The sequence below is a fragment of the Cygnus olor genome, chromosome 13 (assembly GCF_009769625.2).
Source record: "Cygnus olor isolate bCygOlo1 chromosome 13, bCygOlo1.pri.v2, whole genome shotgun sequence".
NCBI classification, from domain to species: domain Eukaryota; kingdom Metazoa; phylum Chordata; class Aves; order Anseriformes; family Anatidae; genus Cygnus; species Cygnus olor.
In genome coordinates this window covers 12,922,411-12,948,605 of record NC_049181.1, presented here as the reverse complement: position 1 = coordinate 12,948,605, position 26,195 = coordinate 12,922,411, and the positions used below count along the sequence as shown (strand labels likewise).

The 26,195-nt window shown below is 41.0% G+C and overlaps 1 protein-coding gene across 14 annotated transcripts in view; it reads right to left on the bottom strand.

Annotated features, from left to right (window-relative positions):
* Positions 1 to 26,195, bottom strand: part of AFF2 (AF4/FMR2 family member 2) — a 328,163-nt gene that overhangs the window by 127,357 nt on the left and 174,611 nt on the right. For all 14 annotated transcript variants that reach the window (XM_040572852.1, XM_040572853.1, XM_040572851.1 and 11 more), the window contains one exon: positions 20,030 to 20,074. In XM_040572852.1, coding sequence (XP_040428786.1) covers positions 20,030 to 20,074 — 45 coding nt within the window. The remainder of the gene's footprint in view (positions 1 to 20,029; positions 20,075 to 26,195) is intronic.

Sequence of the window (26,195 nt, the reverse complement as noted above, 5' to 3'; positions counted from 1 at the left end):
ATAAATATTCAGGCAGTAATACTTGTCTCTGGTGATGTTATATTTGTCTTGGTTGTTTTCTTTGCCTATAAAGCTCGGAGCTGATTCTTTTTTGAGACAAGGGAGACAAACAGTAAAAGGGGATCTGATCGAGGAAATTCTTCATGCAATAGCCATGATCCTTACTGCAGTAAAACAAACTTCCCAGCTGCTATTTCACAGTGGTCAAGCCTAGGACTGGTCACAACAAAATTTCTGAGCACAAAAGTTTCTGACAACCACTGCGAATACTCCACAAGTAAAAATGTAACATAATACAATCAATTCAATAAAAATAAAAATAAAAATAAAAATAAAAATAAAAAAAATAAGCTGTTGTCAAAAGGGTAGCATGGCAGTTGCATCTGGGCTAAAGACATGGCTAGTGTGGCAAGAGGATGGGATGCTAGTGCACTGAAGATACAGCCAGCAACAATCCAGTTGTCCCTCACAAATCCTGTGTCACATGGAAAAGAAAAAGGAAAAGCTATGCACTGCAGTCCTCACTCAATCAGGTGGACATGTAACGTTCCCCCACGCTCCTCTAAGGCACTGATATTTTATCAAAGCCCATCAGATTTGTACCCTGCTGCTGCTGCAGCAAGGCCAGGCTGAGCCCTGAAACAGCAGGGCCCGGGATGACCCTGTTGGGGAGGAACCCTCCCCGGAGGCAGGAGGCCAGGCTGCTGGGCCTGGTGGGCTGCCGGCTCCTGGTTTTGTTGCCCCAAGCCCAAGCGGTGGCAACCAGAAAGGGGCAGCTTGTGAACAGCTCGTCCCTCCAGGTGGGTGAGGCTGCAGCAGCTCAGAGTGGTGATGAGAAGTGAATAATTGTACTGCACTGATTGCTTGACCTCTGCACGGAGGAAGGCAGAAAAAGATTTAAGCATCTGGTCAACTTTTCTGTGAGATAATGTAACCCAAATCCTGTATGCCTCTGCCAAATCCTATGCCACAGAGGCTGCTTTGTGGCAAATCTCATAGCAAAACGATGAAGCGGAGACCATATCACATAATTGCAAGAGGGACAGGCAGGCAGCCGGACTGAAGGCAGAAATGAAGCATATTCTAGAATTGCAACTATTGGCTTGACCTCAGTCCCTTCCTACCCAGGCATAAAGGGCTGGACAGAGAGCCTAGGGTTCATGGGAAGGTGATGCCAGCAAACATTTTTGGAATATTTACTGTCAAAATGCATCTGGTGTCTGCTCAGTACCAACTGAATGGGTTGAACTGTAAGCAAATCTACCTGTCTCCCTGTTAGGGGACACCCAAACATAAAACCATGGGACAAGTTAAAAACAAGTCTGCTATTATTTGAGGAAATTCAATTATAAGTTAAGAGATCCTGACTACACTGAGGTCAAAAGCAAAAGACAGCTTTGGTGAGGTTAGGACTGTCTAATCTGTGTGTTTACCAAGTGACCTTATGAGCATCAAAGTGTATCGTGAACGTACAAGCTAGCTGTGACAAAAGCATTCCACTTCAATTATTGGATAGAAAATTTCAGATAGGATCACACATGCAAAACAGCACAAGGGTTTAAAGCCCGGCATATAAAGAAACTTTATATGTGTCGAAGTGCTGAGGAGGTATATAGCTACTTACAGAGACATACCTACGTCTACCTACAGCGAGATGACCAAAGAAGCTTGAATGATCATAAAGTTTTGAGTTTACTCTTATGAAAACTGTCCTTTAAAAATGCCCCAGCAGCCCCACAGAGCCACACAGGACACCCCCAAGCTCCAGAGTGACACACAGCAATGGTTCTGTGCTGCCTTCAGCCAAGGGTCAGAACCTCAGCCCCACATCCTGCAGAGATGTGACTGGCTGCTTAACTCTCTCCTGCTTTGTTCCTTAAGCACATGCACATTATTTTGCAGAATTGGGATCCTAGAAGAAAGCAGGCCATTTGTTTAATCAGCATGTTAATTAATGACTTCAGCGTTCTTTGCAATGTCCTGATTTCTTTTGGAGGTCCCTCATCTTTAAGTACTTGCAAAGTCCTGTTCTGTTTAATTTATGAAAGCTGATATATCTACCTTCTAATATGTTATGATGGTAAAGAACCACTTACTTGAAGTGTGTGTGTTGTATATGCATTGTTTACATGTATATATACACATCCGCGTTTGTAAACACCTGGGAAAATAGGCAAGGAACCATATATTATTATTTTTTTTCCAGGAAAAGTTAAAAAAAAAAAGTTTAATCAATCCAAGTTTGGAAGTATTTAGAAATTCCTGGAAGTAACAATAACACAACTGAGCATATGAAATGCTTTAAAGAGGAATTTAATGGAAACAAAGTAATTCCACAAAATCAAGTTAGGATTTATTTTCACATGGTTTGGACTTAAAATAATTCCAAAATCATGTTAACTGTTGGAGTGGGCAGATGACTGCTGTGGAAGCATGCATTTTTTTTTACAGACCTGAAGATTAAACGAGAAAGTAAACCTGCACAGTTTGTTGGCTTGAAAGTCACTGTGGTCCTCTGACGTAGTAACATCAAGCATCCTTCTTTCTGAAAATTATTTAAACATTGTTTTAATTGAATCCATGTGTTTTATTTATTAGAGCTAGGCACGCTCGTCTCTTCAGCTCAGGCTGCTTTTTTCAGCTATAAAAGCCCTCAGGTAAGTAACTAAGAAGTACACATGCAGAAGAGGTCTAATGAATCACCGAAAATACAACTACTAAGAGCAAACTTTTTAAGGGCAGCAGAGGTACAGGGCCAAATCAGGATTTAAAAGACAGGAGAGGACTGGGGAAGGATTTTAACCTGCCAGTTCCTAAGGAATGGGCCACAGCAAGAGAACTGCGCACAGGGGATACGAAGCAGATGGTAAATAGCTTTACAAAACCAGTCCCTAAAATTAATAGCCACCTTCCAGATTTATTTCCTTTCTCTGTATTTCATTTTTCCATCATTTCCTTCTTGTTCAAATGAAAGCGCCATGTTTTTAAATACAGATAAAAGCATTGAGCCAGGCTCTAGGAGGTCATTATGGAAAAAAGCAGCTAGACCATGTACTCTGCGTCCGCTCTGAGGCAGCTTCCCTTCCTACAGTGCACTTTAAACTGCTTAGCCTAATCTAATTTGAAGTCTCCCACAATATAGGACTCATGCCACTTCCCTTGGGAGAATAGAGGGGAGACTTGAGAACAGTCTTCAATTACTGAAAGGACTGTTGCAAAAGGAGAGAATAATCCATTCTCTAGTTTTACGGTGGATATGAACTTAAACTGCAGCCCGAAGGATTCCAGTTAGACACAAGAAAAAGCTTTCTAATGGTGAGGACTTTGCAGCACTGAAACAGATTGCTCAGGCGGTGACACAGACTCCGTCTTTGGAGGGGCACATTTAAGAACAGATTAGCACACATCACTCGGGAATGGCTTAGGCGGAATTGATTCCTGCACTGGCACAGGGATGTGTAGCACACGATGGGATTTCTAAGACCCTCCCCAGCCCACTTGCCTGGTCCTTAGTTTGATCTCTCTTGGCTACCCTTACTGCCTCTTGTGGATGTCAGGTCCACGAAAAGGCAGGAGAAGAAAGCAACGGTCCTGGTTTTTATCTCTTCTCTGGCATTAGAGATCACAAAGGCAGTTTCGGCACCAACACTCTGCCCATTTCATTAGAGGGTAGCTGGAGGAGCGGGGAGGAGGAGCAGGAGCAGCCTGGCACACATAGCTAGCAATAAATGCACTTGGTGGCTGCTGCTGCTAAAGAGACCTTACCTCTGGTATTCTCTCTGTCAACTGCCTTACTCGGTCCTTTTAGCTCTTAGCTAAATCTGCTCCTTTAAACTTTCTCCCATTTTTGGTTACACAGTATGTTAAAGTTGTGTTCAGAAAAAAAAAATTAATATATGATCAGTAGATGTTCCAAGGTTATTACAAACTTAATGTTACAGCTGGCGCTAAGCAACCTACTGCCTTGATGGAATAAAGATAACCAAGTGAGTTACCATTTATTAGGGCCTCCATTAATGATTTATTAATGTTTTATTAACTATTTATCAATGCAGTCTTAATAAAAAGTGTGTCTTGTTTCACAGTATCTTTCTACTTTCTGCATTTATACAAACCTGATCAAACTCTCTCTGCTGGGAAGCCAGTAATGCATGAGGGGCAGCCACATTTCATGTGTGTGATGCATACTGAATTAAAAACTATGTCAACCTGTTTCATCTTTGGGGAAAGGCTACGGAAAGAAAGGATATATATATATATTTATATATGTATAAGCAAATGACACTAAAGCCTAAAAGATGACAAAGGCAATAAAACTAAGGGTTGTTTTTCATACATATTCCTTCCGAAGGAATGGAAAATTTACACAAGCATTTGGCAATATCCTGACCAGTCACCTGTCCTGCTTTATACTGGGCCAAAGGCTTCCTGAGGAAAGGATTTAGGACATTGGGACATTACTGGTAGGGAGATGACAGATAAGTTCACAGATATATATTTGGTTATCATGTTTCAGCACTTAGAAAACTTCTCTGCGTCAAAGGGATTCCAAATATTTTTCCCTGTAGGGAAAACAAATAAGTAACTAGATTAAATAAATACACAGATCAAATAAATAAATAAAAGCTTTCACTGATAGCCTAATGACCTCCAAGAGAAAGTCAGCTTTCTTGGGGTGGGTATTAAGACAGAAACCATTTTACTCATGCAAATATTTTAGTAAATTTATTACCAGTGGCAAGTGCCCAGCACGTATTTTCAGAGGAACAATGTGGCGGCATCTGCAACGATGCCTTTGTCACACTAGAATTTATCTTGCTGCTGTACCAAAAAGTACTAGAAAGCCGTTTGAAAATACAGTGCACACATGCACGAGTTTCTTATTAAAAAGCTAGAGTTTATTCTACAAAAAGCAGCCATTTCCCTGACCGTAATCTAAAAACATGGTGTTCACCTTGTGGATTTTCTCCATGACAACAAATAATTCCCTTTGCTCAGCTGGGGAATGGGATGCATTCCATAGCCTCCCCTGGTAAAGAGCTGTTCCTTTCCACATTAACAAGGAGGGAAAGGACAGAAATAAAATTCAGTGAAAATGAATATAGAAAGTGCTTTAGAAGCTAATAGGGGTTGACTATAAGCATTACAGCATATGTTTTCCTTTCCTAATTTGCTAACATTTGGGAACTGGTTACACAAAGAAAGTGATAGCAGCATGGACATTTTCTTTCTCTGTTGAGCTTCCCCATACTCTCTGTCCCCTGTACACTTCACATTTTTCAATATATTTTCCTCATACTGCAGCTTTTATAACTAATAACACTCATATTCTTTGCTTAGAGCATTTAGAAGACAATAAAAAATAGCATATCATGATTGATGTACTTACTGCTCTAACCAATCTTGTGTAGGAGAAGTAAAACAACGCTCCGTTACAGGGAGAGGGTACCTTGGCTCAAGAGTCTGTTTTAGGGGGAGAGTAACAAAGCTACACCACATGAACCCACCACTGGCTTTCCAATTTATCAAGTCTTACACATGCCTAAAATTAACCACAGCCTATATGATAGCATGTCAATATTGTCAAACGATTTAGCTCTCTGCTGGGTCCTGAGTCCCTGACAGTTCACACTGTGCATACACTACTCCATTCCCAGGCTCCTCTCTGGAACAAGTTGGATACTTCCCTCCAAGGGGATCAGGATAATTTTCTTCAGAACCCACCTCAGGAAGATTATATGGTCAAAAACTACCCTGAATTTGGCTCACACTGCACAGGACAGTCCTTCAATTCAATTTTTGTGCTCTCAAGCACCTTCTTGCTCATTCTTGATGTTTTCAGGAACATGCAGCACAACTCCCTAAGGGTCCTACTATAAAAACACCGTTATGGTGGACTGCAACACAACAGGTTGGGGTTTTGTTAAGATTTGTTAAGGATAGGCTGTAATGGCAGCATGCAAAGAGAGAATCGTCAAAGCTTTGAAGTTTTGCCAAGCACATGTGAGATGCTGGGCTATGCACACACACACACATATATATATATATACACACATATTTCCATGTAACTGTTCTTCTGGACAGACCTACTGGTGGGTCAGCATCATGGAACTGCCAGAGCACTGTGGTCTAGCTCATCTGGGATGCTGGCTGAAAGTGGTCAGAGCTGTACCTTGTATCTGTCAGAGCTGAAGAGCCAGGCGTCTTTCTTCTGCCACTCTTGGTGACTACACTAGTGACTTTGTTGCCCTTCCCGTAGTATCAAGTCTCGTGGACAGTATGGCCAATGCAATACCTCCTGTTCTCAACAGCTTCTCATCCCCACTGAGATGCACAGCCATATCCCATTGATTTTATTTATTCAAAATGATACTTACTTGTAGCCATCTCCAGGGATGGCACATCTAATTTTCATGAGGGTCCCAAGAGATAGGAAGTATGCACTGAACTGTTAAATACAACGTAACATCCTGGCAGTACAACTGTATAATATAAACAAAGGCACAATAAGTAATAAAAAGCTAATTCTTTTAGAAGTTACTAATACCAACATATAATTTCATCTTTGCAATTTAAAAAACATTGGCAACATTTCTCCAAGTAAATAACCAACTGTGTTTTGAAACTATTCACTGCTGGCACTTGTTTAAGGGAATCTGGTAATTTGTTCCATCCATCCTGAGCTTCACAAGCAAAAAAGCATGTCTTGAATTGCCTGTTTTCTTCTCTGAAACTTAGGGTTCACACCAAGAGGAGAGCAGAACTATAATTTACAGTTACAAAACAAGACTGCACCTACCCTGAGGCACTCCACTGTGCACATTTATACAACACATTACACCATCTCCTTTACGTTGCCAGATATAATCAATTCATGTTTTTTTTTTCATACAAACAGCAGCAGTGAATTATGTAGTCACATGACAATGCCTTATCCATGCAATTTATTACAAAAAGCATTTAATTCCTGGAGCCACTTACACCAACCTAGTGAAAAAATAACATCTCCAAATTCGGCATCAGGAAAAATTAAATGGTTAAACTACAAAACATCTTGTTCTGTAGATTTAGCACACAAACCTTTTATGTTGAGCACTATGTTTTAGACCCATGTAGCCAGTTTATAACCCACATCCTGACAATATGATGAAACTCAGCCTAAAAATCCTTCAGAATTTGAAAGCATCAACTTGTGCCAGAAGACACCAGCTTTAGTCTTAAAACAGGAGCATCAATTATCTGAAACAGCATATATGGGGAAATGAAGAAACCAGGATAGGCAACTCGTTTGAGTTTAAAGCCAAATTCTTTTGCATAAGCCATGATTTGCTTTCATTAAAATTGGACTCCAAGTTGCTACTCATCAAATACAAAGAAATGAAGCTATCACACACTGCTGTACAATACTCATTGAAATCGTTTACAAAAGCTGCTTTTTTTTTGCCTTCAAAATCCAGACTCTGCCACATCTCTTTTATTCTGCCACACAAGCAGTATTGCAGCATGGGTTTTCCTGAGGGTGTGTGCCAGGGAAGCATTTCTTTTTAGTGTTGTTTTCCTCTGACTTGATTCACTTACACCTCAACTGGAATGCCATTACAGAACAGCGCTCTAAGGCTGAAGTGAAGACGCAGTGAGTACCTAGAAAAGCTCAAACCTGCCCCTACAGAAGCTCTCCTTTTTCACTATAACATTTTCTTCACCTATGTGATGCTTGCTCTTGCTGCCAGCCCACTGTATGTCCTCGTTGAAGACTTGGTTCTCCCGTAGTGTATGAAGAACACCCTCTCCCCTACAGCATGATTACCTTCCCAGTGCCTACATCAGAGACTGTGAATGCTCTGGGGACAATGATTATCTCATTTTTTTGTCTTACGCAATGTCCAGGACAGTGGTGGAACTTCACAGTGAATATTAGCTGGACAGTCGTGGGTGGATAGCTTGATCAGCATTCAGCAAGCCCTGGATGGCCAGAAAAGTTCACACTGAAGCCTGATCATTCTATCGTCTAATTTGGCACTCCGTTTTTTATAAGATCAAAAGCTTAGCATGTTGCCAAGAACAAACCACAGGTTCTCACCTGTAACAGAGAGGGAGAGTCCTTGCTGCCTCTCACACTCGACCCTTTAATTCTTTTCTCTTACAGAAAGACCTAAGCGATCACCTGAAACCCTACCATACAGCCTGGCATTTATTACAGAAATTTTAGTCTTTGGAAAAGAACATACAGTTTAGTCTTGATTTCCTTCTCCTCACTTGTGCCTTGAAGCAGGTCTGTTCCTGCATCTGTGTGTCCTGTAAATCATGCCAACACTACCCTTTGATCCGCTCCTGCTAAGCCAACAGGTATAGAAAAAAACGTACGTATGTTATAGAAGATGTTTTGATACAACATACATTTTTTTGGCTTGTCAGCCTTACCCAAATAAGTCAGCTTCAAGAAGAAAACTGAAGCCAAAACTAGCTGAGCTTTTTTTTAATCTGCCTTAAGGTATGGAGGCTCCAGAGTATTTCTCGTAGACAGATTCCCACTGTCACATGCGCGCGTTTGATTGCTCATTTCCCAGCTCATTCTTTCTTACAAAGCTAACGTGTCTGAGGTTGGAAACATTAAACACTCAGAACCACCACTAAGACATATGACAGCAGGGGATGATGCTTGGTCCTGCTCTGTGTGGGACCAAGCCTCCTTCAGGATTGCTTTCCATGCCTATATTTTTTTAAAACCATCCGAAAACAAACTACACTGACACAAACTAACTCCTAACAACAGGGCAGACAAGCAGCAAAGTCCATAACCTTCCTGCCTCCAAACATTATGTCCCGCTCCCCCTGCCCCTGGAAAGCTAGTTAAAAGGCCACAAAAGCACTAAAAGGCAGTAAGTTTGGTGCTCCAGCATTTAAAAATTGTGTATCTACATTACTAGACAATGACATGCATTATCTTTGTTGCTTCTAGCTGGCCAAAAAGGAATAGCAAACTGTTCATTAGTAATAGTTTATCAGGGGTCATATGAGCAATCTGGAATAAACTTAGAGCAACCCCAAGAAAAGACCACCCAGTAGACCCATGGCTGCTAGTCAGCTCTGAGCAGTTAGTGCTATTTGCAACTCCAGCTGTTGTCAAACAGTGACAATTACCACTTATCATACAAAGTCAAACTGGAATAAACCTGCCAAAGAAAACTATTTATTCTTTTTTATTTTCCAGTACAACATGCCATTTATTATCATGCATGAGCAATTACCAAACGGAGTTGTTGATCTCACTTTGCTGAAGGGATGCAAAGGCTAGATGCAGTAACGTGGCTTTCTTTTTGAAGATTAACTTGTGTATTAAGTGAAAGATACTGTAAAATGACAATGCTGCTCAAAAAGAGACAGAATGATACATTTAGTGGAATTCCCAGTCTAAGCCTTTTCAAAGAGAACAAGCAGTTAGTATAACATTCCTAAGGGTTCCTGTATCCTTTCAAACATGATAGCTTTCTTGTAGTTTACACTTATCACGTTAAGAAAAATGGTAATGAGGAGATTATGACAACTTCTTTTAAAAGCAACAATAACTCAATTGCCAAGGAAAAACGAAGTGATAAATATTTTCATGGAAAGAAGCCTCCAGTGAATGGCTCAGCACTGAAGCTGTGTAGTTTTTTCCTGAACTCAGAAACAACAAGAGGCTGCTCTTCAAAAAATAAAAAATAAAATAAAAATCTGAGCACCAGTTTTCATTTCATTGGTAAAACACTCCTTTTTCAGATAAACTGGCAGCTCAGGCCTCTTATTGAATAGATTAGGGACTCAAGAGGTTAGAAACGATAAAATACTGGAATAAGTGGGAAGGGATTAATTGGCTAAATTTAAAAAAAAATCACTACTGGGACTGTTCTGCTACAAACCAAACACCAAGTCTTTTTTTTTCTGAAGCTCAGGAGAATATTGTTAAAGGTTACTGTACCTTGGGGTGTGGGATGCAAACATATTCTTTAACAGGGTATACTCATGGAAAAGAAATTCATGGACTACAAAGCCTAAAGGGGCCTTTAACACTCAGTGCTTGTATAATAAATTCCAACGGAAGATCTCAAAGCATTCCTCACAAGAGACAGTACCCCAACTTTCCAGATTGGCTCCAGTAGAGGAAATCTTTAAAGAAGAGCTGTAAATTGTTGAAAACAGGGTTTCTAGTGACCTTGCTCTAGGAGCCCTGGTAAGCAAAAGAGTAACACAGCCAGCAGAATAAACAGGTCATGCAGAACGTTGAACAAACCCAAACCTGGGCACCTAACTCTGAACTTCACACTCATGTTTGTAGTCAGTTTTTATCTCTTGCCTCTGAACAATGGTCATCAAACACCTGGATGCTTTGAACTAATAAAACCATCTTCCTTCCTAATACTATAGGCTGACATTTTCTTCAGCTGACTTTCTGCAAGGCTGGGTGCCTGGATGACTGCTTTTAAATCAAAAAGAAATGTGAGAAATTCCTTGGCAAAAAAAAAATAAATATATATATATGTACATACAGCATTCTGGTCAGATTCTCTAGCTATCCAAAGAAATTGTTACACAGCTGACATAAATCAATGTGGCAGGATCTACAGGCTAATTAAACAAATGTGACAATTTTAATGTGACAATTTGAAAACGCTCAAAAGTGCCTCCCATCCACAGTGTGCATTCTTCTCAAATGCTTATTAAAAGCCATGTACTGTATTAAGAAATTGAAAGGAACTTATATATTCAATAAAAAACACAATTATAAGTACAATTTGAAATATATAGCTCAAATAGATTGGAAGTTCATGAGGTTTCTCAGAACATTAAATTCAATGACACACTTTCCTTAAAGAAACGTTAGAAATTCTCTATAGAAATGGATAAGCCTCAGTAACAGTATAATTTTAAATATCTGATTGAGCTTGGCTTTTGCACAGTTATAACACCAATGATTCCAACCGAAGACCTCTGTGCATCTTGCTAGGAACTAATTTAACTTCCCTGTGCAATGGCAGCGTGGGTGAGGTTCTGCTTCCCCATTTCACTGAAGGGGCATCTCAATGTTATACAGAAAGGCTAAAGGTATAATGTTTTATTGGAGTGTATATAATCAAACATTTACCAAGAGGATGTTCAAAGAGATGGAAAGATGGACCATATCAGTCTTTTACTGGCCGGGTGTGCTCTGCAGACTTTGCCAGCTGAAACAATCTCCACAAGTATGAAGGAAGACGTCTTCAGAAAGCTGACTATGCTGCAGAAATGTCTTAAAACCTACAGATTAGTAGCAAGTAGCAAAGAAATAAGTTACTCCTACACTAAAAAGGTGAGGTCCAGAGTTATTTTCCCTACAGAACATGGAACAACTTGAACTTAAGATGTCTGAAGGATGGCCTTCCCATATTGCTTTGCAAACCCCACGGAGGCTGGCAAGGCCGACAGTGTCTCACCACATCACTCCTCCAAAGGAAAAGTCCGCCTGCTCACCCAGGGGGGTCTCTCCAGAGGAAACATATTTTGGCCCATGTCTCAACTGGTGTCTGTAGTCTTGACTAAGAAGAAGAGATCAGGAGCGACTTGGGTTAAATTTAGACTGCAGTACATAAAGGAAATGGCAACAAAAACCCTGGATATCTGCTATAACAGAACACTGCTCATCCATTTAGTCTAAGATCAAGAATGAGATTCAAAACTTTAACTTCAGGACTACTTCAAGCATCTTCTTCCCTGCCCTTTTTCCTTCACCTTCCTGTCTAGCCTTATCCTACCTCTGTTTCTGTCGGCTAACCACAAATGCATAATTTAGCCTCCACGAGCCCCACCAGCTTCTTCAGCAGTGCTGACTTACGGGAGGCTTCCCACCCAGCCCTTAAATCTGCAATACTTGCCCCCAGGCAAATGAGATAAAGAGCTCAAAGAAGGCACTACAGGCTTTGTCATTTTACACCAAAATTGTTTCTAAAGCATGCACTCATTCCAGAAAGCCTAACTTGATTTTAATGTTTTCAATGTCTTCATTCTGTGCCTAAAGCAATTTGTTATGTAGAGTACACATTATTAATCTACTTAAATGAAAGGTAACATTGCTAGCAGTTTAAACACTCAATACCCATATTTAACCATGTTTCATTTTGACAGGACAAGATGAAATAACAGAAATGATTAATCTGAGACCAGAGGAATATTCTACTACCTATATTTCAAAATAGCACTTGATTTTTGTGCTTAATACTTTGGCAATAAGATGTGTAAGAGGAGCATACTAGCTTCAGATGGCTTTTCTGCTTGACCTCACTAAATGCTGTGCCAGTATTTGTTGTTCCTCTTCATTTTGGAATCTGCAGCAGTACTCCAGGACAGGCACCCAGAAGGCTCTGAAGTTCCTTATCATGTTTTTAAATAACATAAATTAATGCAGCCCACAAGGTCCTTGAAGGAGGATACCCGGTACAGATAGAGTCAAACACTAAAGCAGTGCAGAAGCACTTAATATTTTCCATTGAGTTCACCAGATTGGTCCTTTTTTTTCTTCATGGGAGCATACAAAAGGTCAAACTTCATCGGAAATCCAGATTCCTTGGGTCTGTTTTCTCTCGCCCTTTAACTCAAAGATAAAGGAGTTACTCTTTATTTACAATGATGAAAAGGGACAGGAAGTCAGGTCCCATGGGTCCACAAATCTGAAGTAGAAATCTTATGGCTCTGTAGTTCTATGATACTTTGCACTAAACTACAAGGTCCCATCAAATGTTTTTCCCACTTTTTTTTTTCTTTTCACTCCTAGTTATTTCCGAAATTACAGAAGTTGGAAGTATTTGAAAAGGTAGAACATGAAGTTACCAAAACTTTTAAGTGCCACAGAGGATGCACCTGATCTTCTGCAGAAGCTGTGAAACTTACCATCATCTTTGCCTCCAAGACAGTGACTGTGCTTGAATCACTCTCTCGTTCTGAACTGGCGTTTTGAATGTTATTTTTATATTTTCATCATAACAGAGCACTGAATCAGAGTGAACATGCTGAGCATGTAACGTGCTGCCATCCATATTGGTCTCAGGGGAGACCTTATCGCTCTCTACAGGTACCTTAAAGGAGGCTGTAGTGAGGTGGGGATTGGTCTGTTCTCCCACGTGCCTGGTGACAGGACGAGGGGGAATGGGCGAAAGTTGCGACAGGGGAGTTTTAGGTTGGATGTTAGGAAGTACTTCTTTACCGAAAGGGTTATTAAGCATTGGAACGGGCTGCCCAGGGAGGTGGTGGAGTCACCATCCCTGGAGGTCTTTAAAAGACGTTTAGATGTAGAGCTTAGCGATATGGTTTAGTGGAGTGCTTAGTGTTAGGTCGGAGGTTGGACTCGATGATCTTGAGGTCTCTTCCAACCTAGAAATCTGTGTCTGTGTCTGTGTCTTTGATTGTCAATGAAGAAGAGAAACTAGAAGTGGTTAGGTTTGGTGCAAGAGAGGCTGGAGACCTTGGAAAGCAGAAGAGAATTAACAGGTTTGCATTTAGTAGGAGATGGCAGTCCTTTCAATCTCTGCAGAAGCAGCAATACACGTCCAAATGTCCGTGATGTCAGTTCACTTTAGAGTAATTTTAATAGCAATGGCAAATCTGGCAGTGATAACAGAATTATATAATACTACTGAAATCAGCGATATTTCAATTTGGCACTACATAAAAAAAAAAGATAAAATATTATGTTTAAGGAGATAAGAAAATGGAATACTGAGTTCGACATAGGTGTACTGCAGTCTCTTTCCTTTCCTGAATACCTTTTGTAATCTTTTTTTTTCTTTTGTTTTGTTACAGTGTGGACATGCTGCAATAGACCCACATAACGATCAGATTTTACATTTCTAAGTTCTTCACTAAATAATTTCTTTAATACTGCTATGAAAATAAACCCTTTTTCCTGCAGGCTGGAATCAGATCTTGCTTGTCTGCTCTGACAAAGGTCTAATCTTTTGCTGCCTTACATCTTGAAGAGGCACTTATCCCTATACCATGCAGGTGCAAAATACCACCTTTCGAATACAGAAACACTGCACACCCACGTGCATTTGTCAGATCAGTCAACCTTTTCTTTCCATCCCATCCCCAACAGCATGAAGTCTGCTTTGCATTGATCTGGCAGTACAAAGCAGGTTTCTAACATGCATCTACATCACAAGTGAACTCCTCGCACACCCTGCCTGTGCCATGCCAGCAGTGCAGCTGTGGCCCACGAAACCTACCGAAGAAGCTAAGTACTTGAGCACTGACTCATGCCAACCTCCTACTCAGCTAGCTTAAAGTTAGCTCTGAAGTTTCTACATTATGTACCTCAAGTTAATACAGACAGCCTGGGGATAATGCTCCTGAGGTGCCTTTCTCATGGGTGACATCATCATGTTGTCACTTAACAGTGAATGGCCAAAAGTTTGAATAATCCTGTGCTGCTGTGTTTGGGTGCAACTTGCGGTGGCCAAGATGAGCCTTCATGCCGAGGGTCTGCGCTAGGCTGGGAAGACCTAAGGCTTCCAACTCCCAGAGAACCTTTTGCTCTTCAAGACTATGCCAGGCTGTCTTCAAATGACTTCAACTATTGATCTCAATGTGCCTGTGCGTATATGGCTAGACAGTGCAAAAAAAGGCTGGGAAAAAGCTTCTTTTGACCTTCCTGGAATCGTGGATGAACACTTATGGTAGCACTGAGATGAGAACTGAGCTGGTCATTGACTGAACCAGGAAAGAGCTGCTCCAAAGAACTACTTAGCATTTCCATTTTTCTGGAGTAGAAATGCATCCAGAGGGTCATCAGAGTAAAGGACTAGTTGCTGCTCTTGTGTATGCACAAAGTAATGTGGGATAACTCCTTTTTATTTTATAACAACATCAGCAACATAGATGGAGTTGCTGCCAATTCATACCAGTGTGGGAGGAAGAAAAATTTAATGAACTCAAATGAGATCAGAGGTCAGTGGAATTACCCCTTGATTTATTTCGGTGTAAGAGCAGAAACTGTTTCTGCATCCATTCAGAAAATGTTGGTAAAAAGCTGAAAATGCACTGGCTTGGCAATTGCTAAGAAATTAATAGTTTTTATCCATTCAAATCTTTCTGTGCATAACCAATGTCTAAAGAAAAAAAAAAAAAAGAAAAGCTACACTTGTAACCCATTGCCTTTTTCAAAGCAGGCTATTACCTGTTCCTTGCATGCTTCCAAAGGCTGCACGCCAGACAAGGGACAAAGGCCACAGATACACATTTACACGTGGGTTAACTTTTCAATCCATTTTTTCATTTCAACAGAAATAATAAATCACCTTATCCTGGAGAAAGAAGCAGCTTGACACAAAACATACGGTGCCAGGCTATTTTTATAGCACACCTAAGACATATAGGGATTCATTTATTTACTCAGCTATTTAAAAGTGGCTACTCTTACTCATTCTCTGGACAGCTAAATGCCAGGTTGCTAAGTTACTGTTACTTGACATCATCTCCTCCCCAACGTGTTCCCACATTTGACAGGTTCACATGATTTACTAGGCCAGTCAGCTCGTTATTCACTTGTCCAATGACGTCTGGATAATCATTTTAAATTCACATCATGTCCTCCCCAGCAAGCCCCCAGATTCCACTTGAAAATATTTAAACTGCTTGTCAGCTACTAAGTGCATTTGTAACCACACCGGACAGCATACCTGTATTTTTCAAATTACAATTATTATAATTATGTTTAGCAACGTTCTTCAATGTCGGTTTGCATTTTAGAAGAGAAAACAATTACTGAGGGGCAAATAATGGGCTATATCTGTTACAGTCTAATTTTGCCCTGTGAACAGCTCACCTCAGCTATGGATGATACATATTAAATCCATTTGTGCTTTCAATTGCCATGAGGAAGGTAATACTACACATAATTTACCCAGTCAAGGGCATTCTCACCTGCTGATCAATTTACATATTCTCCAATGTCATTAGACAGGACCTAGTCATCAGAAGAATAGAAGACCATACAGATTATAGACTTTGCTCGTTTGACTCCAGTCTTTTTTATTCTAATTACAGTCTAAATTATATCTAGGATTTGTTTTACTTCCAGACTAGAAAGCTTTTAATTAATATCACAGCTGTCCACATACCATCAGAAGTCCACTGAGTTACTTGACGCCTTACTACAGCGAATATGTACCTACAAGAATTCTTTTGTTCCTCTAAGCAGGGCCAGATTTTCAGACAGAAGCGCCTGCCCAGATGGTTAGCAACACAGACACGATAGCTTCATGTACACAGACCACAGCCTCACTTCCGCAGGGTTACATCTAAACAATTGCCCAAACACCTAGCCCAAATTTTCAATTCACGCTACAAGTCCTCAAGAAATTTTATTTAAAAGATTTCCTTTCTTTTCTCTGCAATGTCATATGCTTATCACCTCTTTACCGAGAGGCAAAGCAATGCTAAGGGAGGTCCCTTCTGTGCTCTGTAGGCAGAAAAAGGGTCCTGCTAATTTGTACCCAGTGTCACACAGCCGTACACTACGCACACCCCTACGTCCGGATCAGCACACCTTCAAATAATGTGCAACGACAGCAAGGCACACTGACACAGAGCACTGATATAAGCAGCACAAGTAACAGCTCTAGAATATTGGTTTAAAATGTCAGTTCTCCCTCCCCATCTGCACTTGGTATCACAACATTTCAATGAATTCATCTTTCAGTGGCTGCACATAGCAAGTGACAACTTAATTTAAATCTATATTAATAAAAGACGAGTTACACACGCACCCACTGTTGATTGCCTATCTTCCATGTTAGCCACACGTTCAAAGCCATTATGTTGGTTTCAAAAATAAGTCACATTTGGAACAACAAAAAAAGTATACCGGCCATCATTCAGCTTCATCTTTTAATTTGGTGTTAGAAACCTGTGTTGAATGCAGATCTCCTGTCCAACATCTATAGCTTGGCCTTAGCTGTAGAATAGAGATTTTAATTTATCTTACTGTATTTTGTTTTAATTTTTAACAACCTTCTCAGCCATCCTTGTTAGAAAAGCAAAATCAACAGGAGACTGGACTGCCATTAACCTTTGGTTGTAATATCATGAACAGTCCTTAAAGCAGTTACACAAGATGACATAAGTGGCTAAGTGTTTCAGGAAATCTGAAGGACTGTGAAATTTTGTCTCTTAAGACTCAGGGGTCTGAGTGGACTCAAGACCTTTCCCCTCACTCAGCTGGAAAGTTTTTACCATAAACCCAATTAAACACTTTTTTTTTTGTTGTTGGTTGGTTTGGCTTTTTTTTTTTTTTTTTAGGAGAAATAAAAAAGACAGAGATTAGGAATTGCAAGCCTCTACAATTACAGAAGCCATTAATCAAGTTCAGCTTGAAAAAGGAGCTCTAAAATCAGAGGTCACAGCTTAGCTTTTTTTTTTTAACCTGGGGAAGCTGCCACCAGAGAGCTAAGTCCCACATTCCCAAAGGCTTTTCAGAGCCTAAGTAAATGGCCCCAGTAAGCCAGAACATATCTGTCAGGGCTGGGAACTTAATCCAGGTTCTCAAAGGAAAAATTGCTGCTGCAACCAGGGGTTGTCCTTACAGCCTGAATCTCCTGACACAGGCCTTCCACATGAAGCCCACAGACTGGATTTTGACCACTGCTGAGCATCACCTTCTCTCCTTTTTTTCACTGTGACCTATCAAGTAGAATATGATGTTCTGCATGCAGCCAAAGCACATTTATCACTAGTTTATTCTGCAATATACATTTGACAACAACAAAGCCATCAACAAAACTCAGGTACTTCTATAGCACGTGTGCTTCAGCACCACACAAAGCTGAAAGCCTGAAATGCTGCCATCGAAGGCAGCCGGTCGGAGCTGGGCCTTGCTCAGCCTTTGACAGGCAGCCACAGAAGCGGCTCTGTGATCAGCAGCTTTCACACACCCAGGGTCTCGCTGGCAGCCTGCTTGCAGGCTGGTTACAAGGAGGCTGCAGACAGCCTGTCAGCGCCCAAAGCTGCCTGACGCCATGCCAACACCACACTAGGCTGCCCTCACCGCATCGTGGCACTCAAAGCCCAGAGGTGCATGGGGCAAGGCAGCTCGTGCCCCAGGCGAGCCGTGGCTGAGTGCCCACAGTGTGCTGAGCCCATCACTGCTCTCTGCCACGGATAGCTTCATATGCTCCTTGAGACAGCTTCTGGCTATGCCCATGGCTGTGGCCAACCGGTTTGCACCAAGGCTGGATGGCAAGGTTGGGCAGGACCTGCACCCAACAGTCAAGAAAGATCTGCCATGCTGTATGCCTTACAGGTGCCCCCTACTTGCCCTCTGCAGCTCCCAGAGATGTGGAGACCTGCCAAATCCCTGCTCTGTCCCCCCAAAAGTCCCCCCGAGTTTAACAGTCTACTGATGGCGGGAGGTGCTGTCTGTGGCAGCAGGGACTCTGCAGTTGATCCAAACCCGCTGAAGATGATACAAAGCCTTGTGCCAATCCCGGCAGGTTTCAGAAGGAAGCCTGGGAAATTCTGTCCCTGTTTGTTGACTCAAATTATAGTCGTGGGGTAGGAAACAGGATCACCTCCTCTTGATCAGAAAAAAGACATTTCTGCTTCCTGTGATTTATATGCACTGTTCCCACATTAAAACTGTCACCTGGATGATTGATTCCTGAAATTTGCTACATCACATTTCCTTTTGATGCTGCCTACTGAAAACAACTGCTTTCCCCAGCTAACAAGTCATTCATTACAACTATAGTAATGAGCCTAATTGAATTATATAAACAGGGGAAGAAGATACTTTAAATGTACCAAGTATTTCACACTGCCTTTCAACATTTTTTTGTTGCTTTTGCTCCCTTAGTGTTCTGTAAGTAATAAACTGCTGCTCACTTTGAACGCTGAAACTAAATTTTATTTATTTCCTCACATTTGTTGCTGCTGGGTATGCACACAGACACATATTCCTCTGTTACTACAGGTCTGCACGTGCATGCTCGCCTGCTGCTTTGACTTCTGCAGAAACACTGACAACTCATAAGGACATCAATGCTGTCCCGAGATAATGTGTGTATACAAATCAGGAACAAGTTTCCACACAAACAATTGTACTGAGGATTGCAATAAACACTGCAAAGTCTACTTCATTTTAGGAGCAAGAATATGTCCGTGTCTTTGTTAGTGTGTTTGACACAACTGCTGCACTTCACTTCAGGTCTGGGTGAGTTTGCACCAATTGCTCTTATTGAAAAGTATATGGCCAGCACAAATTCCTACTGAAATTTTATCCCCTCTACACTGAAACCATCAGGTGGGCTGGTAATCCCAGGGAGGCAGCTCCGACAGATGGGAAAGTCACACCATGAGGATAAAACCCTAAAACCCAGATAGGAACTGGTGGGTTGCCAACCTTCCCACAGACAAATCTCACTGCCAACAGGGGACCCCAGATTTGGGGTGTTGAGGAAAAGCCCGTCTTACACTTAAGGTAAGGCAGATTTAGACATATACAACTCATTGTCCACGCTCCCTCTTTCTTGTTATATGTTCTTGTTGCAATTAACTGCAAAAAACTGCTCGGTTTGCAGCGACTGTTTTCATTTTCTATATTCAAGCACTAACCAGAGCTCCCAGCAAAGAAGGTCTTTAACAAACCCATGAGTGCTGGGAAACTGCAGTGGGGGGAAAGAAGGACAATTGTAGGCCAGTATAGGAGAATTAAGGCAACTCCACCTCAGGGCGGGAGAGAAATGCATTCTGGAGAGAAGAGATATTGAGAGCTTAAAAAGCACAGGAAGGGGTGTAAATGCTGACCACGACAAGTTGCAGATGTACTGGGAGAAGGAATAGTAGAACTGACCTTACCCAGTAAGGAGCATCCTGAGCCTACAAGACTATGTCTTTTTCATACAAACCCACTAATGTGTTATTATTTAACTACGATGTTAAAGACAGCCATATAACACTTCTCCATGAAAGATGAAATAAGAGCACTACAATTATTAAAAACACAAAAGCAAAGAGTATTACTCACCCGCAATATTTCTTCCACACAGCTGGAGTCATTGGGAAGCGTAACCTAGGTTTAAAGAAAAAAAGAAACGTTTAGTCAGGCACTGGATGCAAAGTTCAGTGGCTAACTATACAGGTGAAGAGCTAACAAGCAACTTCCTCTGTTTGAAGACTGCTGTATCCATGCTTGCTGCCTACCAAATTTTCCTGTTCAGATCAACAAAAATCATCAGCAGGACTCATTTTGTCACTTTTTTTTTTTCTTTTGCAGTGCTTTGTGCTAGGAATGACACTTTTGAAGCAATAAAGTACTCTGATTTCCTCACAGTTGAGAACTGGCACAAGAATTGCCTGAAACTTCTGTAATTGAAGAAGATCCCACTGTTACTCCTATCAGCAACCTTCAGAGAGAACGCGAGGCTTGGTTTAACGTGCAGCAGGCTGCAGTGAAGGACAGAGGTGGTAACACTTAGGAGAAAGTTGTTATCATCAACTATCTTATCCTACAGTTTAATATGCTAACAGCCAAGACGGCTCTTAAAACTTGAACATATACTGTAGTAAAATACTGGTTGGACTATAAGGGCGGCTGCTGATGTTGTTGTCCCTTGCTTCACTGGCCTGTTTCAGGTTAAGTATCATGTAAAGACTGAACAGCACACAGGAATCCAGCTCAAGAGGCTTGACAGATATCCCTTCTCCCCTTAGAAAGACATATTATGTTGATGCACACAACCAGACCCATGCACACACACAATGCTGCCCTTAACTTCTTCCAATTGAATATACTCGTTTAAATGGTATACTCATTTAAATGGTTCAGGAACAAATCCATACAGCTACAAAAGTCAAAGACCAAGAAGATCTGTTAGGTCAGCACGTTCATTCCCTACTGCTGTAGCACACTTTCCCCGTATTTTCTAGTACTGTGTCTAGTCTAACTAAAAAACTGTAGGGAAATGATCTCCTATTCCTTCATTTAATAAAATGTGGAGTAGTGTTTTAATCTATTTGGCTCTTTTTTGTGATAACTAGTTAAAACTCTGCTTTCAGAGTCACCTCAGCCTCTCTGTAGAGCCCTTCCAACTACTCACTTCCCTTTTCACTTACACCATGCATACATACGTAGAATTATAGTCCGTTTTTTCTGAATATTGTATGTTCAACTTTTACCTTCTTTCCCAATAAGCAAGATTTTCCATTCCCTTGGCTTATTTCCCCACTGTTCTCTGAATTTCCAACAGTTCATCAATATCTTGAAAAAGATGTACTGAAGTGAACATTACCGCCCTGGAGGAGTATCAGTGATTTTATCTATGTCAGCAACTACAGATTATCATTTTCCATAATGCCATTTAAAAACACTCATCCAAACAAAGAAAAAGACTTATCTTTTGTCCCGGTTTCTACTCTACTCAAATTCTACCCAACAACCCTAGGCTGAAAGGTTCCAGTGGACGGTCAGCATTAACTGCCATAGGCATGGATTCCACTTTCATACTGCATTTCTTGATATTCCAGCACTTCATTGTCCTTCCCTTGATACACTCAATTAAATTTTCCTTAAATCACTTCTTTTTCCTCTCAATGTCTCTAAGTTCTTTGCTAATCTGTGTTTTCCATACCTCATAGTTAACTTCCCTTTCAGAGAGGAATATAGTTAACTTTAAACAAAATATCCCTCAGATTAGCAAACATGGGCATTACTGCACTGTGCAGTGGGATAATAGAAGTACATATGTCTCTAATACACTCCTGATTTTTTTCATTGAAAAATTATGTTGGAATATGAGAAAACAAAAGTATTCCCCCAATAAGCTTGCAGCATACACACCGACCACAAAATCTCTCACAGCAGTAACAGGAGCAGCTCAAAATCCAGCCGCATTGGTCAGACTGGGAAAAGTGAGAGCGGCAGAGGTACAGAAGCCCTCTCTTTATTTCTCTCTCCTCCCTCCTGTTACACATGACATTTTCAATGGTTAGCCCAGACACCGTGTGTATTCCTTTGTTTAAAAATGTCATAATTGTGCCACGGCCTTAACACAGGGCAGACCACGCTCTTACTTGCTTCACAGAGCTCTCCCAACCCACAGCCCTGTTTAAGTTTATGTTACTTCAGCACTAATGATGATGATAATAATAAACATACCATTCTACTTTAATAAAGCCCACTATATATTATGCAATCACAACCAGCTTCTGCTGGCAGCACTTGCTAATAACTTTAAATGTTCATGCATCAATTTAATTGTGTTAATGGCAAAGAAGATTTTAATGGCTTGACAGAACTTTTGTTCCCTTTGGCACTGCTTTGTTTTGAATCACTGGTATTAAAGTAATGCAAGATGTCAAAGTGCTGTGATTGTCATATAGGGAGACCCAAGTAGGAGCTAGCACAAAGAAGAAAACATTTAGATTGATGCAAACATTAAAAGAATAATTATTACAACATGGCTATCAGAGAGAAGATCAATGTAAGAGTCTTTCCGTACGTTACTATTAATGGATTTCTCAAGAAATGAGACCATTTTTCTAAATCCATGCTGCAGTTGCACATTCGAAGAGACTTGAAAGGCACAGGTCTATTAGAGACTTAGAAAACCCCAGGGAAAAAAAAAAAGGAAAAAGCAACCTTCCAAACTTTCAAAGTATGAATCAAAAATTGCAGGTTAATTGCCTATAAACATTTGCATTCAGCAAACAAGTGCAAGCAGGCCCACATGGCCCACCACAGATTGATCAGGAGAGAGTGAGCCACAGCAAATGGTGTATTCATCACCTACCCAAGTACTAGTGCTATAACAAATTGTGTGTACAATTGCCATATTCATCCAGGAGTTTAATCAAGATTGGACATCCCATGTAACTACTTTCCAAATTTAATAAAAATCTAGCTGTTAGAAAGTATTACATGATTTTCCACCCTCTCTCTTTTTTAGCTTTCTTCAGTTACCAGATTCCAGTCCAGAGGACCACAGCTTTCATTTGTGCATGCTTTTGGTGCTTCTCGTCCCATGTGAGTGGTGTGATCTAACCCAGCCAAAAGGACAGATTCCAGGATTTTTGCCTCCATATGACTGAGCAGTTACATCTCACATCATGAGCTGCCCTCTCAGCCAGCATGAGCTCCGGACTGAAGAACAGTTAATATTACATAAGCTGCAGATCTAAGTCCTGAGGTAATGTAACTTCAATTAAAACAAAAAGATTTCACAACAGCTACATGCTACACTGAACTTATCTTTCAATTTAATTTTAATCTGGCAAAACTCTTTTGCATCAAAATGCTTCATGTTTACTTTTAGATATTGCTTCCAGGCTTAAAAAAGGGAAAAGAAAAAAAGAAAAAAGGGGAAAAAAAAAAAAAAAAAAAAAAAAGGAAAAAAAAAAAAAAAAAAAAGAAAGAAAAGGTCAGATGGTCAAAATCTACCAGCTAGCATTATAAGGCTCCCTTCACATTTCAGTCTCATAAGAGAAAGAACAGAACTTAAATGACGTGGAACCAAAGGTTTAATGTATGGCTTGGACGGCTCAGTGCTAAACTTTAAAGAGAGGGAAGGAGGGCAGAAATATAAGAGTGAGGGAATAATAGCTTTAATGTTATGCAGATCAAGTGACATCGGGTGAATGGTTACAATATCTGATGAGTCATGTTGATCTAACCTTCCATTTATTCATTCATCAGTTCCTTGACCACTCTTACCTCCTGGACAATTTATAACCTGCATGAGATCAGATTTTGTTTTTGTGGCCACAGAAAAGTCACATAAAGTCTCTTTTCTCTTTTTCTTTCCTGTCTGTATTTTATACCAGACAGCAGGCATTTCTTGAAAATGTTAGCAACAAGATCTTCCAAAAGACATATCAGAAAAGTCTTAAAACTTCAAATGTGGTACTGAAAAGCAGAAATGAATCATGTCTTTGTGAGAACTGACCGACCACATTACCACCTGAATAAACTGTTTGGGAATAATCTGGCTCTAGTGGTGCACAACTGGCATTCAACAAGTAATCTCTTGTTCTTATCTCTGTTTTATTGGAAATACAAATGTAGCATGTTACGTGATTGTAGGAACCCACTCCCACCTCTTGCATATGAGCACCTATGTGCTTGTACATCGAGAGCTCCGCTTTCATTGTCATCTTCTTTATCAAGGGACCCATTCTGACTCTGGGCAGATGAAGCTCATACTACTGTTTATTCCTTTGAACAAAAATTGATTTTTCACTTGCTAGTAAGAAAAGATCCTGTGCATGAGCCTTGATTGATCATTTCCAGTGTGCGCTACATGGTGATAAGAGGAAAACACTTAGAAAACCAGAAGCAGCAAAAACAGGTCTGTCAGCAGAAGCCTCGTCCTATGAATGCCTTCAGCTCCTGCCAAGCATTTTAGGAACATATGGTTCTTGTTTTTTTTTTTTTTATTTATTTTTATTTTGATTTTGTTTTTTACAGGTAGGAAAGGGATCTGGCAGTACTAAAACAGCAGGGTTTTGCAGATATGGTGGAAGAATGAGGCTTGTCTGGACTAGGTCTCAGGCCCATCAGAACAATATGATCGGTGATGCTAGATCACAGTGGAGCCCCACCAAGTCCAGCACCCTTTGTGGGGACCAAGGTGGCAGTGGTGGCAGTGCATGGATCAATGTGTTGAACCAGGAAAAGTTCAACGAACACTGGCTACAACTCTCCCTGTCTGCCAGCAAGATGGACTGAAATCCATGGCTGTTTAGTACAGCCAGATTTGGTTAGCATAAAAATTGACCAGGGGATTAAACTAGGTAAGAAACATGATTCTGAGGCTTTGTTTTCCTGTTATGGCAGCACTTGTGAATTTCAAATTGAATTTGAATTTGCATTTGGATTTTGTTCAAGAACTTCACAAAGTTCAAACACTGGTAAATTCCTGCACTTGGGTTGCAATAACCCAATGCAGCAGCAGAGCCTGCGGGACGATGGTCTAGAAAGCTGCTGTGTAAGCAAAGAGCTGGGGGGTCCTGGGGGACGACTGCTTGAACAGGACTCAGCAGTGTGCCTGGCACAAAGATGACCAGCCACATGCTGGCCTGTAACAGGAATGTAGCCAGCGTGGACAAGAGAAGTGATCCTTGCTCTCTGTGCTTGACTTTTGGCTTGCCAGTAAGAGAAACACACTGATGTGCTGCAGCAAGGTCCAGCTGAAGGCTTCCGACATGGCTGGGGGCTGGAGCTGGGAGAAGACAAGGCAAAAGGGAGATCGTGCTGTTGTCTGCAGCTACCTCAAGGGAAAGTGTAAAGACGACAGAGCCAGACTGTTCCCAGAGATTCGTGGATCAGATGAGAGGTGGCAGAGTCAAGCTACCATTGGAAATTCCAGCTCTTCATTGGGAAAACATTTTCCACTGGGAGGGTGGTCAGATGCAGGAGCAGGGATCAAAGACAAAGGGGAACTTCCATCCTTAGAGATGCGCACAGTTCAGCTGAACAACCTCCTGAACAAGCTGCAATAACTGGGCCTGAGCGAGAAGTTGGAGTAGACGACCTTTGAAGGTCCTTCCAACCCATATGAAACTATGATTTCTTTCTTGCAATATTCTCACTAAATATCTACAAAGATGCAAATATTTCACCTGCACTTGAAAGGAGTATACACCCACTCCTTTCCACCACCAGCTTTCCTCTGATGGCTATCAGTATCTGCTTGCGTGTTCAGGGTTCATTTCCCCTCCTTTAGTCATTCCTGTATCTTTTCTAGACTTACCCCTTTTCAGATAGCCACCTGCCCCTCAGCTGTGATCTGGCTATCCATTTCTCCTCCCGAGGAAGACTGTTTCACATTTACTTGCAGTTAACTTCATACCACTGCACAGAGCCCACTGTTCTCATCTCCTTGGGTTTTACAAATCATGCTTTTGTCTGCTTCCTGCCTTGCTAATATTTTGTCCCCAAAGGGTCATTCATGTTAAAGACACCTGAAATAGATGTCAAGCTAATCTCACTTGCTGGATGGATCTTGGCTCTTCCTTACTAACTTTAGTGCAAATGCGTATGAATGGGAGCAGCGAAAGAGCAAGGAATGAATATTGCAGCCTAAATGGTACTTTTTTTTTTTGGATGTATTTGATATTCATGAGGTTATCACCAACATATATTAGTACTGTATGTTTGGGCTCTGGAGGAAACTGAATGAAGTCAAACATGGTGC